The sequence below is a fragment of the Myodes glareolus genome, chromosome 7, assembly GCF_982192425.1.
Source record: "Myodes glareolus chromosome 7, mMyoGla1.1, whole genome shotgun sequence".
NCBI classification, from domain to species: Eukaryota; Metazoa; Chordata; class Mammalia; order Rodentia; family Cricetidae; genus Myodes; species Myodes glareolus.
Genome location: NC_142032.1, coordinates 51,942,023 through 51,956,977, shown reverse-complemented (window position 1 = coordinate 51,956,977; position 14,955 = coordinate 51,942,023). Strand labels below are relative to the sequence as shown.

The 14,955-nt window shown below is 50.5% G+C and overlaps 1 protein-coding gene across 1 annotated transcript in view; it reads left to right on the top strand.

The window, feature by feature from the left end:
* The first annotated feature begins 267 nt into the window (after positions 1–267).
* Positions 268–14,955, top strand: part of Vwce (von Willebrand factor C and EGF domains) — a 30,336-nt gene continuing 15,648 nt past the window's right edge. The window contains exons 1-10 of the mRNA XM_087908119.1: positions 268–624; positions 2,681–2,775; positions 2,871–2,960; positions 3,741–3,869; positions 6,232–6,348; positions 8,838–8,954; positions 9,677–9,805; positions 11,282–11,703; positions 11,783–11,876; positions 13,032–13,114. Coding sequence (XP_087764245.1) covers positions 515–624; positions 2,681–2,775; positions 2,871–2,960; positions 3,741–3,869; positions 6,232–6,348; positions 8,838–8,954; positions 9,677–9,805; positions 11,282–11,703; positions 11,783–11,876; positions 13,032–13,114 — 1,386 coding nt within the window. The 5' untranslated portion in view covers positions 268–514. The remainder of the gene's footprint in view (positions 625–2,680; positions 2,776–2,870; positions 2,961–3,740; positions 3,870–6,231; positions 6,349–8,837; positions 8,955–9,676; positions 9,806–11,281; positions 11,704–11,782; positions 11,877–13,031; positions 13,115–14,955) is intronic.

The window sequence follows — 14,955 nt, the reverse complement described above, 5'->3', positions numbered from 1 at the left end:
TTGGGGAGAGTCAAAACTGCCTAGGCTCAGGAGACTCAGGGTCCTGGGTTTGAGTGTCCACAAGTCTCACCTGAGAATACAGATGTATTGGGTTCCACGGAAACCCCAAAACCTTGTTTCTGAAGTGTCTTTCCGACCTAGGTTTTGGTCTGAAGCCCTCAGTCATTCTGTGGAAGGTGACTCCCAAACCCAGGCTGGGGGTGTGGGCCGAGGGTGAAACCCCGCCCTCGGGGTCCCTGATCTTTGCTCCCGCCCCGGGCTCCACGCCTCCCGGAGAGGCACGGGCGGGCGGCGCTCCTTTTGTGTGTTTCTCTCCTAGGTGCAAGGACCCCCCAACCCCTGCTTGCCGAGGCAGTCCTCCCACAAACCCCAGCCCTCTTCTCGGCGTCCTCTTCCTCCTGCCAGCTGTTGGGGAGATTGGATCACTTCTAGGAGGAGGGACAAGGTCGGCAGCCCCTTCCCCGGTGCAGGGGGGCCTGAGACCACTTGGAGTCCAGGACCGCTGCTGCCAGTCATGTGGGCTGGACTGTTGCTCCGTGTTGCCTGTATCGTGATCCTGTTGCTGGGGTCCTCGGCCCGAGGCTACACCGGGAGGAAGGCGCCTGGGCACTACTCGGCCGAGAGGTAAGAGCCTGGAGCCCCTCAGCGGCCCAGCCACCAGGCGCCTCGGCATGCAGCTGGAAGGCACTGGCAGAGGGCAGCGGCGGGGCCGGTATTCTCTGAGCTGTGGGCGCACAAGGGGGTCTGGACAAAGAGCAGTTTGTACCAGTTGGGTGGCTCTGGCTGGGGACTGTTCTGGCTAGGGCAAATGGAAGATGGGGTCCCGGCTCCGGGTGGGTCTGAGTACTGAGGGCGCTGACCCAGTGTCTAGGGGACCCCAGCACGTGCCATCTGGTCTCCACTGCCTGGCTTTCTTCCTTGGTGTTGCGGGGCCTCCTCCGCTTCTGCACCCGTTGCCTTGGGGTTGGAGGTTTTGTCAGTGTCCCTTGCTCTGCGCACGCCGTGGACCTTGGAGCCACCAGAGGCTCAGGGTTATGCTTTGGTTTCTGCGCATGTGTGCACAGGCCGAAGAGGCGGGAGGCGTGTCTTTCTCAACCTTGCCGTCCTTCCTAAGTGTGACCCAGTCCTCCAACACAGCGGAGTGGTGATCATGTGTGCATGGTGCTCATAGCAAGGGAATATGGTGTCAGAGGGTAGCCTGACCCACAGCCACATCTTCCCAGGGGCACACAGCAGGGGCAGCCCTAAAAGAAGGGTTTACAGCTCAGCATGTGGGTTCCGCAGACCGCTTGCCAGTTCTGCGGACTGAACCAGCCTAGTGCAGGCTCAGTCACTGTCACCTGCCTCCCTGGCACTGCCACACGTGAGAAGCTCCTTAGGGCTTTCTGGTGGGCGCTCTGCCCCTGCCTACGTGAGGGTGGAACTCCACCAGTTCCCCAGGCACCAACCCCACCACTTGGCACTTTGATGGCATGTTCTCATGTCCCTTTTAGGGCCTCCTTTTGCCTTAGCTGTTTAGCTCTTTCGAGGGTCCAGCTGCTGGACCCTCCTCGCTGTTGCTGTCATCGCTCCTGTGTGTGTGTGTGAGACATTGTCAACCCCTGGTTTTGACTTCTGAGAGGGAAAAGGACTTGGCCCCAAGAGCAATCCCCAGCAAACTTTTCTGTACTGTTAAGGTTCCCACATTTGACACAGATTACTAACCCCAAGAGCCAGGAAAATCTGTCTTGCCCTGTATCTTTTGTGTCTGATACAGGGACAGGCACGGAGAGAGTGCTCTGGCTGGTGGGATGAAATTCCCATCAGCCCTGACTATGTCAAAAAAGTCATCTGACACCTATTGCCTTGATTGGATTCGTGATCCTTGCTCCAGCTGATGACTGGAGTTGTAGTCTCTGCTTGGAACACCCCCTCCTTCCTCCTTTCCATGCCGCTTCTCTGGTCTTTTGCTTGCAGTAGGGAAGGTATCCTGGGGACCTTCCCCTGGCCCTCTTCACAAGGCTCCACAGCCCTCCTAGGGGCTCTGGTATGCTCAGTTCCCATCACCTGGATCCTGTCTGCCCTTTGAAAGTGAGGACAGTAGCATATTTATGGCTTTACTGCATGTCATTTTTTAAAAAATATTTATTTATTATGTATACAATATTCTGTCCATGTGTATGTCTGCAGGCCAGAAGAGGGCACCAGGCCCCATTACAGATGGTTGTGAGCCACCATGTGGTTGCTGGGAATTGAACTCAGGACCTTTGGAAGAGCAGGCAATGGTCTTAACCACTGAGCCATCTCTCCAGCCCCCTGCATGTCATTTTTGGACACTGGCTCCAGGTCACCTGAAGCTCCAGAGGGTGTTCTTGTTTGGGCAGACCCTTCTGGGCCCAGCCTTGGGTACCTTGTTGGCAGCCCTAGGGGATGCCACCCAGACCTTCTGCTTTCTTCCTTTTCTGGCCTCCTATTTTTTGAGCAGTTATTAGGTACTTTAGATGTTAAAGTGAACCGATAAGAAGAGCTTACACTGTTGTCTGGTCCTGCCCCCAGGAGGCATTGTGGGTCATTTGGAAGTTTCCCATTGTTTTTCCCTGGGGTTCTGGAGAGCCCTGTTAGCTAACTTACAGACCAGTGGATGAGCTGGGAGCTTCTGCCACTCTCATCATACAGATTGTAGAATGCTCTTTTCTTGTAGGCGTCGTCTCGGCCCCCATGTCTGCCTCTCGGGCTTCGGGAGTGGCTGCTGCCCTGGCTGGGCCCCTTCCATGGGCGGTGGGCATTGTACTCTGCGTAAGTACTCATCCCTGTGACCCCAAGCCTTCTCAGCACATGCCGGTGCTGTGCGTTGCCAGTGCCCAGTCCCTCATGGGCATCTTTTCTTTCAGCCCTCTGCTCCTTTGGCTGTGGGAGTGGCATCTGCATCGCCCCCAATGTCTGTTCCTGCCAGGATGGAGAGCAAGGGGCCACTTGTCCAGGTAACCGGGATGGACAATGGTTGATGGGGGGGGGCACCAAAGTAACGTGAAGATTATGTGCTGACACTGAGCACTTGAGATAGGTTCTAGCTTGATATCTGCAAGACACCCTGGTCGGTGGGCACTTTCGTCCCTCTCTGGCTGGCGAGACTGAGACAAAAAAGGTTTGGCTTTTCCTGGGTTGCAGTAGTGATATTTGTTGTGGTTGTGACAAAATAGCCAGCAAAAGCAACTTAAAGAAGGAAAAGTTAATCGGGGCTTATAGTTCAAGGGTGCAGTCTACCAAAGCAGAATAGGCATGGTGCCTCAAGGGTGCAGCGTACCCGAGTAGAGAAGGCATGGCGCCGCAAGGGTGTAGCCTATCCGAGTAGAGAAGGCATGGCGCCGCAAGAGCGAGGCAACTGTTTACGTTGCACTCACAGTCAGGACTCAGGAAGAGTTGGGTGCTTTTGTTCGGCTCCATTTCATTTGTGTTCATTTCGGCTCCCAACCTACGGAATGCTGCCTTCCACAGTTAGAGTGGGTCTCCCCATCAACCCAGTCTAGAAACTCCTTCAGAGACGTGCCCCAGAGGGTTCCTCCTATTTGGCTCAAGATCCTGGGAACTTGACAATCGATATTAACCATCAACATGGCCAGTAAGTGGTAGACGAGGATGGGAAGTCTCTTTGCCTCCGGAGCACCTACCCTGCAGCAGAATTCAGGACATCTGAGAGGCCAGGCTGCCACCTGCTCTGCTGCTCTGGTGACACGGGCTCACTTCTGTGCTGTTTGTTTTAGAAGCCCATGGATCCTGCGGGGAGTATGGCTGTGATCTCACCTGTAACCATGGTGGCTGTCAGGAGGTAGCCCGAGTGTGCCCTGTGGGTTTCTTGATGACTGAGACAGCTGTTGGTATCAGGTGTGCAGGTGAGAGGCCGGGAATGGGACGGGAGGGTGGAGTGGTAGCTCCTCCCCGCACCAGCTGGAGCCCAGCACCTGGAAGAGAGGGTCCGGAAAACACGCAGCCCGAGGGTACTGCTCTCCTGTTATTTCACAGGAATTTATGGGCTGGGGTTGAGGTTACAGGTGATCAGACAGTGGCTGCTAGCAGGGAGCTTCCACATATGGGGCAGGAGGACAAGGATAAGGACAGCGCTAATGTAATAGGGGCAGTGACTAAGGAAGTCCAGGATGCTGGGCTCACAGAGGACCGTGGAGGCAGGACTGGAGTCAGCTGACACTGAAAACTGAGAAAACTAAAACTCAAAACTGAGAAAACTAAAACTCAGTAGTTATTCTGTCACGTATTACTGTTTTCCTTTTTTTAAAAATTTAGAATGACCTAAAATGTTTTTATTTTTATTTTATGGGTAAGGGTGTTTTGGCTGCATGTATATGTAGCATGTATAGTGTGTGGAGTCCTGAGGAGGCCAGAAGAGGGCACCAGATCCCTTGGAACTGGAGTCCCTGATGGTTGTGAGCTGCCCTGTGGGTGCTGGGAACTGAGCCTGGCTCCAAGTGCTCCCGACAGCTGAGGCATCTTTCCTGCTCCTGTTATTTGTTTTCTTGATTTCAAGTCACTGTAGGCAGAGTGTGTGCCCTTTATCAGAGATGGTTATTGGTTACTATGAGCAATTTTTTGTCCATCTCTTTAGAGGCAAAAGCCTGGTTGAAGGTGTTTTTGTTTCTTGTTTGGTTTTGTATGTGGTGTATGTGCATGTGCATGTATGTGTGTCCACAGGCATGTGGAGACCAGAATGAGCATTTGGTATCTTCCTCCATTACCCTCTACCAAATTTTTTGAGTCAGGGTCTCTCACTAAACCTAGAGCTCATTGATTTGGCTGGGCTGGCCAGTAAGTTCCAGGGACTTTCCTGTCTCCATGCCCAGCATCCCCCAAAGCTGGGATTACAGGCATCCATTGCTGTGCCCAGCTTTTATGTGGATTCCGGGGAGTCTGAGCTAAGGTCCTTCTGCTTACACAGCAGGTCCTTTACCAGTTGAGCCATCTCCCTTGTCCCTTTCTGTCCCTAAGAGTGTTGGCTTATCTTGAGAGAGCCTCAAACTATGAGGACCAGGCTGGCTTCAAACTCACAGAGATCCACCTGCCTCTGTCTCCCACGTGCTGGGATTAAAGGCGTGCACCACTACCACCTGGCTGGTTGTTTATTCTTATCTATGAATGCCCAAGCTTAGTTTAGCTTGTTTCCTGCCAGCTTTTCTTAACTTAAATTATCCAATCTATTTTTGGTCTTGGAGCTTTTATTTTTCTCTATTCCTGTACAGCTTTTCTTTCCTTCTTACTCCGTGTCTGGCTGTGTAGCTGAGTGACTGGTCCTTGAAGTCCTCTTTCCTCTCTCATTCCCAGATTCTTTTTCCTCCTAGATTTCTCTTTATATTTATCCTTTCCGCCTGCCAACCTGCTTATTCCTCTCTCCTGCCTCACTATTGGAGCTCTTTATTAGAACATCAGGTGTTTTAGACAGGCACAGTATCACAGTTTTGTAGAGTTAAACAAATTCAACATAATCAAACATAACACACATATTAAAATAATATTCTACAACCAGAGTTTTTTTTGTTTTTGTGTTTTTTTTTTTAACTGAAGCTTAGCTTAGTGTTCAAAGCAATGGGTTCATTATGGTATTTTCTCCCCCTCCCCCATTTATTTATTTATATTTTTTATTTATTTTTATTTTTCCATTTATTTATGTATGTGATGACATGCATGTGGAGGACAGTGATGGGGATGGGGTTAGGCAATTCCAGAGAGCCCAGCAGCTATCCCCAAACCTCTCAAATCCTTCCCTTCCCAGACAGGCCGCTTGATGCTCCTGATTCTCCTAACCCCACCCTCTGCTATGGCAGGTTATTCCTGAGCAGGGCATATGCTATCCCTCTGGGCCTTGGAATGTGCCCACAGTGTCTGAGGCAGTCAGTAGCCCCTCTCTGAGTCTCCTGCTCACACCTCAGGGTTCAGTGAACATCTAGGGAATGACACTGCTCACAGGGCCCTGCCATTTTGGGGACCTGAAGGTTGCCACATAAGGACCATCAAAATAGTTCTGCCTCAGGCATGCTTTCCTACCATCTTATCTGCCGCATGGGTTAGGAGCAGGGGCCGGTCCCTCTGTCTTTATCTCCTCTTTCTGGGACTCCCCTCATGGTCATGGCACTTTCCTGCTTGATGCTGTGTCTTCCACACATGACCTCTCAAACGTGGGGTCACTTTTTCTGGAGTCACAGCCGCAGCTGGAACAGGCTGTGCTTAAGGGTTTTCTTTCCTCAGACATTGACGAGTGTTTAAGCTCATCTTGTGAGGGCCACTGTGTGAACACGGAAGGCGGCTTCGTGTGTGAATGTGGACCAGGCATGCAGTTGTCTGCTGACCGTCATAGCTGCCAAGGTAAGTGGGCAGAGGTACTGGGAGTGATTTCTAGACCCCGCCAGGTCCTATAAGATACATTCTCCATGCCACAGTCCTCTGAGAAGGACGCTGCGTCATTCCCATTGAAGGACCAAGTTTGACCCACATCCATTCTGTCCGTAAGAGATGGACTTAGGGTTTGAGTGCAGTACAGTGGACTCTTTTGTTTTGTTTCTTTGAGACAGAATCTCCCTACATATCCCTGATCGTCCTGGAACTCACTTTGTAAGGTATCCTGGCCTTGAACTCACAGAGATCTGCCTGCCTCTGATTCCCAAGTCCTGTGATTATAGGCGTGCACACCCATGCCCAGCATTCATGGTGGACTTGCTATGAACCAAGAAGCAAAATCTTCTGCTTCTGTCATAGGGAAGGATGGGGATAAGGAGAAGTTTCAGGGAGAACAAGGGGCAGATGCACCCAGGGCAGGAGGGTACCAAGATGGAGAAGGGAGGGATGTAGGCTGTGAGTGGGAGGGGCCTATGGTGGTCTCAGTCACTTAGTGTGTTTATAGCTTCCTCCAGCCTTGGTGCTGGGCCAGGCTCTGAGGGGATCTGTGCTGTAGGATGCACACACTCTCCATCTGTGCGGTGGTTTGGGAAAGAAAAAGATTGGGACAAGGTACTAGGGCTGTGGAGGTCCAGCGAGAAGATGTCTTCCTTTTGTTTTCTTTTCTGCAGACAGGGTGTTATTGTGTGGCCCCAGCCTGACTTCCTGCTTACCACTCTCCTGCCTTCCTCTCCCTAGTATTGGGGTTATAGGCGTATTCCACCATACCCGGCAGGGTGAGATCTTTTACAATAGACATCCTTTCCAAGAGGCTTTGATTTGCACAAGTATGTGAGGATGATTCTCATAACAGTCTCACACAACAAGACAGAGGGGACAAAAATAAGTCCCCTGATTCTGTGCTGTTACTTTCTCTGCATGTGAAATTTCATGAAACCCAAGAATTTTGAGCACTATGGTACAAGCCTCAGGTCCTCTCTCCCAGTGCCCTCCTCTGCACTAGAACGCCCTGCTTCCCTGGTCTGCTTGAGCTGCTCCAACACCATGCTGTGAAGTCCAGGGAACTTGTTCTCAGTCCCTGGAGAGCCACGGTCTAAGGTCAAGGGACTGGCTAGCTTTGTTGTGGATTTCTCTGGCTTGAAGAAGATGCCCTTGCTGTGTCCTCACATGACGGCGATGGCCAGAGGGAGGGACACAGGGTGCTCTGGTGACTCTTCTAAGGGCATTAGTCCATCATTAACCCACCCTTATAATGTAATCTAACCCTAATTATCCCAAAGGCCTACCTCTACAGCACTTGCACTTTGGGAGGTTGTTAGCACTCAGCATGAATTTTCAGTCTAGACGCCTTGCCTGCCTGCCTGCCTGCCTCTCTCAGTGACATGTTCTTACATACGCATATACACAGGCTTATTAATGGCCAAACTCTCAACATGCTGGATACCAGGCTAAGCAATGTCTATGTGTGTTCTCATTCCATCCTTACAATTATGATACTGTTTATCTCCATGTTACTGATAAGAACCCTGAGGCTGAACACAATGAATTAATTTACCCACAATCTCGTTGGAGCTGGGATCTGATCCCAGTTGCTTTTCCAGTTTCTTTTCCCTGAGCAGTTGATTGGTCTTAAGGCTCTTCCTACATCAGGCAAGCATACCAGATAGATCTCTTTTTGGTGTTGTTTTTTGACTGCTGCTTGGTTCCCTGTGATGCAAGTGTCTCATAGGACAAACATGGAGGTTATTTCTAGGGGATGTTGTGTTTGTTTGTTGCAGCTTCTAACAACAACCTGGGTGAATTTCTATGTGAGGGACTCTGTGGACGAAGGTTTTAAGTCTACAGAAGACTATTCTATGTGGACAAGAGGGAAAGACACTCAGGGTAGACAGAGTCCAAGGGAGGGCCATGAAAATAGGACGTGTTTAGAAGATGTGGGAAAATAAGCAAGAGTGAATGTGAGGGCTGGGACTGTCTGTCCATAGCAAGGTTTATTTATTTATTTTTCTTACATTTAAGTGTGCACGTGGGGGTCAGAGAACAATGTTTGGGAGTTCTTGCTTCATGAGGGTCCCAGGGATCTAACTCATCAAGCTTGGAGGGAGGCACCTTTATCTGCTGAGGCATTTCACTGGCCCCCATAGCTATGGTTAATGGTCTCATGAGTGCTGCTTGTTGTGGGTGGGGGCTCTGAGAGGTTTGGAGCAGAGAGTGGCCCATTGCAGAAGGTCTTGGGCCGAGGACCTCCTGGAGACTGTGGGAAGATGGCTTGGGAGCAGGCTGAGTCTGTTCTCCAACCTACAGACAAGGTGGCCTGGGCTGGGGTGAGACGGTGAGGGTGGAGACCATCCGCTGGTAGGGGAGTCCCCCATGGCCCTGAGTGGGGTGAGAGAGGGGGGATGGGAGGAGCCTAAGTCCTGTGGAGAAATGGGTACCAGCTTTGTCTTCTCCCCCCACAGACACGGATGAGTGCCTGGACACGCCCTGCCAGCAGAGATGTAAGAACAGCATTGGCAGCTATAAGTGCTCCTGCCGCGCCGGCTTCCACCTCCATGGCAACCGGCACTCCTGTATAGGTGAGCTCTGTGGCCAGTGGGTGGTACACTTAGGTTGCCAATCAAGAAGGTGGACAGGTCAGTCTGGAACCTGAGAAGATTGACTTTTGGATCTTCCAGTCCTGTTCAGAGTACTCCCATCCCATGCTTGGTGTCCGCTCTGTGTGAAACACCCCAAGCTGGGCCTTCCCTGGCCATGTCCCCTTCATCCTGCTATGTTTTCTTCTACGCTCTCGCATACACATCAAGGACTCACCTCTGTTCACCGGTTTTCACTTGCTTGCCTCTGCTCCCTGGGGGTAAACAAAGTACTTTATGTTTTGGCTCCTTTGGTTTAGAAGAAGTCTCCTGTTTTCTCAACCAGGAAAGGATTACCACGTTTGGTTCATATGGGGTCCCATGAGCTTGAAAAAGACCTTGTACTAGAGGGTTACGTATTTCAGCAGGACAGTGAGTTTTAAGACACTGTTTACAAAACAATGCCAGACTGGGGAATGAGATTTGCACCAGGGTTGAGCACTTAATTGTTTTGGGGATGAGATACACATCCACTCACTGGCTACAGGAAGCTTCCAAGGCCACTGCTGGTAGACACCAGATCCATTCCTAGCGTTCTGAGTCACATCTTGTACCCTGGTGCAGGGGACTCTGTAAGAACTGGAGGTGAACCCTGCCAGTCTGAGTTCAGGAATGGGAGGAGAAAGGGGCCCGTGGCCAAGGCAAAGCAATGGGCTCTTCCACAGATGTAAACGAGTGTCGGCGACCGCAGGAGAGGCGAGTCTGTCACCACTCCTGCCATAACACTGTGGGCAGCTTCCTGTGCACCTGCAGACCTGGCTTCAGGCTTCGAGCTGACCGTGTGTCCTGTGAAGGTGAGAACCAGGCCCCAGCCCTGACCTCTAGACCTTAGGGCAGCACAAGACCCACACCCCTAGATCTTGGCCCTGTTCTTCTGCCTCCAGGCCACACTACAGATCTTGGTTCTGTCCCTGTGGTACCAGGCCTCACCCCTAAGCACAGGCCCCACCTCTGTGCCAAACCCCTTCTTTAATCCTCCCCCCTCTCAGTTCTTTTTTATCTCTTCAAACATCTCCACTTTTTTTCTCACTTTTCCTTTCCATTTTATAGTTTTAAAAATTATTTACATTTTTTTATGCATGTGAATATTTTACCTGCTTATTTTTGTGTGCCTGGTGCCTGTGAAGGCCAGAAGCGGGTATCGATCCCCTAGAACTGGAGCTACTATGTAGGATCTGGGAACTGAATCTGGTTCCCCACAAGACAGCTAGTACCCTTAACCAGTGAGCCAGCTCTCTATCCTGGTATTTTTTTTTAATAAAAAAGTTGTTTATTTTATTTTATATATATTATGAGTGTTTTGCCTATTGGTATGTATGTGTACCACATGCTTCAGCAGGGCCAGAGAAGGTGTCTGATCCCCTGGGATTGGAGTTAAGGATTGTTGTGAGCCACCATGGGGCTGCCAGGAAGTAAACCTGATGCTCTGCCAGAGAAGGCGGTGCTCTTAACCCCTGAGAAGTCTTTCCAGTCCTGAGACTTATTTATCCAGTCCTTTCTCCTTTTCCCTGTTCCCAGTCATTGCACACAAATGGTAAAAAGGAAAAACAAAACAGAAACCAACCAATAACGGTGAAGGAAGGTGTGACACAGACCCTCAGGGATTCTCCATCCCTCGACAAGGGGATGTTCATCTGTAGGGAAAATGCCCAGTCTTCAAATACACATGTGGGGGCGGGAGTCTCCTCCCACAGGAGAGCTGTGAAGCTGGAGAGAACCTCGCTGACCCCTCATCCTGTAGGGAAGCCACACCTAGGTGGGAAGCAGGGTACACTCTCAGACTCCAGTCCATAGCAGCTGGGTAGAGTTGCTCCCAGGATGGACCCTGAAGGGCTCCTACTCAGGAAAACCTGTGTGTCCTTTTGTAGCTGTTAAGAAAGCGAGGGCAGGACCGGGCTGTGGTGATGCACACCTTTAATTCCAGCACTTGTGAGGCAGAGGCAGGCGAATCTCTGTGAGTTTGTGACCAGCGTGGTCTACAAGAGTTAGTTCCAGGACAGGCTCCAAAGCTATAGAGAAACCCTGTCTTGAAAAACCAAAAAAAAAAAAAAAAAAAAGGAAGGAAGGAAAGAAGGAAGAAAGAAAGAAAGAAAGAAAGAAAGAAAGAAAGAAAGAAAGGAAAAGGAGGAGCTATGACAGTCACCATGGCCTCAGCAGTTCACGGCCAATTACGTTATGTTGAGGAGGAAACTGGTGGACCAATCTAGGACCCTAAAACCACACTTCCTGCCCTGCTGCTTTCCTAAGCAGACCCTGTGCTTCCATTTCAGCTTTCCCGAAGGCCGTTCAGGCCCCATCTGCCATCCTGCAGCCCCGGCAGCAACCTGCTAAGATATCCCTGCTCCTTCCGGAGGCAGGCCGGCCTGCCTTGTCCCCAGGACACAGCCCTCCTCCAGGGGCCCCAGGATACCCCACTGGAGTCAGAACAACCTACCAGTCATCTACCACCCTGGGCCTACCCACATTCTTTCCCACACAGTTGCTATCCACCCCAGGGCCAAGTTCCTCCCTCCTGGACACCCTCCGACCCCCCTCACTCCTCCAGGGGGAGGCGGTAGGGACCCCTTCCTCACCCAGGGTCCTGGAAGGTGCGAAGGTTGGAACTGGGCTCTCTTCCTGCCGGTACCAGGGAGCCACATATCAATCAGGGAGCCGCTGGAACCAGCCTGAGTGCTCTCAGTGCTTGTGCCAGGTAGGTGCGATGTCCCCAGGCCGCCCTGGTGGAGTGTCTGGGGTCTACCCATGACTGCAACTCTCACTTGTGTATCCAGGATGGAGAGGTGACCTGTGAAAACCTGAGGTGTAACACTGCCTGCTCCCATCCGATTCCCCCCAGGGATGGTGGCTGCTGCCCCTCTTGCACTGGTAAGAGCTGACGGGGAGGGACCAGCCTGCTGCTTTTTTCCCCTTGCCTCTTGAAGCCCAAAGGCTTTTATTTTTCAACTTTTCCCACAATCAGTTCTTGGAGTCACCTGGGAGGCCTGATTGGCGGGTCAGGGGTGGGGTCTGAGAATGGACAAACTGTCTATGGACCCTCCCTTTGGGAACCACGTGTCTATGCTGAAGCACTCTTCAAGGGGAACCATTCTTCGGGCCACCCTGCTTGCCTGAACTCCCTCCTTCTCTCCTTTGTTCATTTGTTCCTTCCCTCCATGAGTCCACATCCATTCTATTGTCTGCTTCCCCTGCCCCACCTGCCCTTGGATTGCTGGAGGACCGACTGTCATTTCACCTTCCTTCCAGTGCATGCTGGGGCTGGGGCTTAGTGCTTGCCTAGCATGTATGACGTAGGTCCTGATTTAATCACCATAAAAACAAATTTTCCCCCTAGGGTTTAGTAAGGAAGTGCCTGTGTTGGTTGCTAAGACAAAGGGAGATAATTTCCCTTTTTACAATGTTCCACCTGTGTATTGGGCCCTGATGGAAAGAGCCGAGTTCTCTTTATAACCAAGATTATGAATCCTTTCAGGTATCCACAGGAGTACCCAGCAGTGCTGGGTACACAGGGATATTTACATTTTTTAAGTTTTTTTTGGCTTTTCAAGACAGGATTTCTCCATGCAGCTCTGGCTGTCCTGGAACTCTGTAGACCAGGCTGGCCTTGAACTCACAGAGATCTGCCTGCCTCTGCCTCCCAAGTGCTGGGATTAAAGGTGTGAGCCACCACCACCTGGCGATATTTCCATATTTTGGTGAAAATAGCTGAGTTGCAGAGAGGCGAGGTGCCGTGGGCAAGGCCACATGGGTTAAGGGAGATAAAATTTTCCATTTGGAGCCTAGCCTGTCTTGTGTGACGGAATACAATGATGCTTTCTCAGGACACACTTGAATGAGCATGCTCGGGGTCACTGCAGCTGATCTTGTGTGTGTATCAGGTTAAGGAGCCTATGTCTGCCATTGCTGGGGCATCCGGGGTGGTGAGAGGAGGGTCCAGAAGTGTCACTCCTGGAAAAGTAGAGACCTCAGGTTTCCTCCGCTTTGAGGGGACTGATGTCCCCACCTCTTGTTTGTCTGTCTAAGGCTGCTTTCACAGTGGTGCCGTCCGGGAAGAAGGGGACGTGTTTTCACCTCCTGAGGAGAACTGCACCGTGTGTGTCTGTCTGGTAAGCAACCCAAGATCCCCACTGGGTGTTTTCTTAACCTTTGGGTGTTGTCAAGGAGGGGAACAGACTGGATGTTGAAGGGAGCTTGCTTCAGGCTTTGGGTTTAAACTGAGCTTGAGAGGGTCATAGAAACATCCAAGTTCTGGCCGACGGACTTGGGAGGCATCTGCCATGCATGGGAGAGCCAGGGCAGACCAGGATCCATCTGTTTGGGAAGGGGAGGAATGGGACTCTCTCAGGAACTTCACCAGGGAAGTTTTCTCTCCAGGCAAAGTATTTCCTGCCACAACAAAGGTGTGCACATGCAGGAGAGAGTAGCCTCATTAAACTCCCTGGTCTTTTTAAGAATATTTTTGCTTCTGGCAAGTTCACTCCTCAGAGGGTAATCATAAGCTTTTACTGTGCCAATGCTGCCTGCATGCATCTGATTTTGAGCGCCCACTGTGACTGTGTGTCAGGCGCAGGCTTGGTGCCTTTTCTCTGTTCCCTAACCAGCGACTCCCAGCAAGTGCGGGGTGGGCCATACTATCCCCGATCCACAGATTCAGAGATGGAAGCTGGGAGCTGGTGTTTGAACTGAGGTCTGTTGCAGGCTTTGTCTGTCAGTCCTTGCTGCCACCCTCTGTCCGTCTTTAAACAGAGCTCCTGGACTGGCCACAATGGCAGATAGGGTACTGTATGATCGGGGACATGCAGAATGTCAGTAGCATTCATCTAGCTCTTCCTGTGTGCTAAGCGTGCAGAGAAAAGGAACTTGGGTGTCTTTTTCCATTTTTATGTAGTGAGACAGGCACTGAATCCTCCCATGTTAGAAGTTCCTGGAGATGTGATATGCATTGCCTAAAATCTTGTTAGTAAAGGTATATGTAGCAGGCTTTCTTTGGGGCCACCAACCAGCTCCAAATCATGACTGCTCAACCTTAGCTTAGGCTTGTTTCTGGCTAGCTCTTATAACTTAAACTGTTTCTTTTCATCTATGTTTGCCTTGGGGCTTATTTACCTTTCTTTCATTCTGTACACCCTACTCATGTCTTGCTGGCTGGCGGTTGCCTGGCTGGGCCTGCACGTCTCTCTCTCTCTCTTTCTCTCTTGTTCTCCATTTCCTCCTTCTCCCTCAGCCCCAATTCCTCCTAGTCTCTCTGCCCTCCCACTCCGCCTATCCCTCTTCTGCCCAGCTATTGGCCATTCAGTTTTTTTATTAGACCAACCATGTGCCTTGTTGAGACAGGTAAAGTAAAACAGCAACATATTTTTACATAGTTAAACAAATGCAGCATAAACAAGTTTAACACATCTTTACATAGTTAAACAGTTGGAACATAAACAAAAATAACACATCTTTACATAGTTAAAGTAATATTCTACAACAGGCATAGACAGTAGAACTCAGGTCTAAGATGACCCTAATGTTGGAGACTTTTTTTATTTTAACGTCAAAATTGGTTTTAGCGATGTATTTTGTGCCAGGTGTGGTGGCATGTCTTTAATCCCAGTACTTGAGAGGCAGAGGTAAACAGATCTCTGTGAGTTTGAGGCCAGCATGGTTTACATGTTTAGTTCCAGGACAGGACAGTTTGGGCTACATAGTGAGTCTCTCTCACTCTCTTTCTCTCTCTCTCTCAAAAAAACTTTATTATTTTGAATTTCAAATTATTTATTTAAAAAGATTTATTTATGGGGTGGAAAGATGGCTCAGTGGTTAAGAGTGCCAGCTCTTCCAGAGGATCTGGGTTCAATTCCTAGCCCTCACATGACAGCTCACAACTGTCTGTAACTCCAGTTCTAGAGGATCTGGAATCCTGGCAGGGACATACATGTAGGCAAAAATAATTTTTTTATGT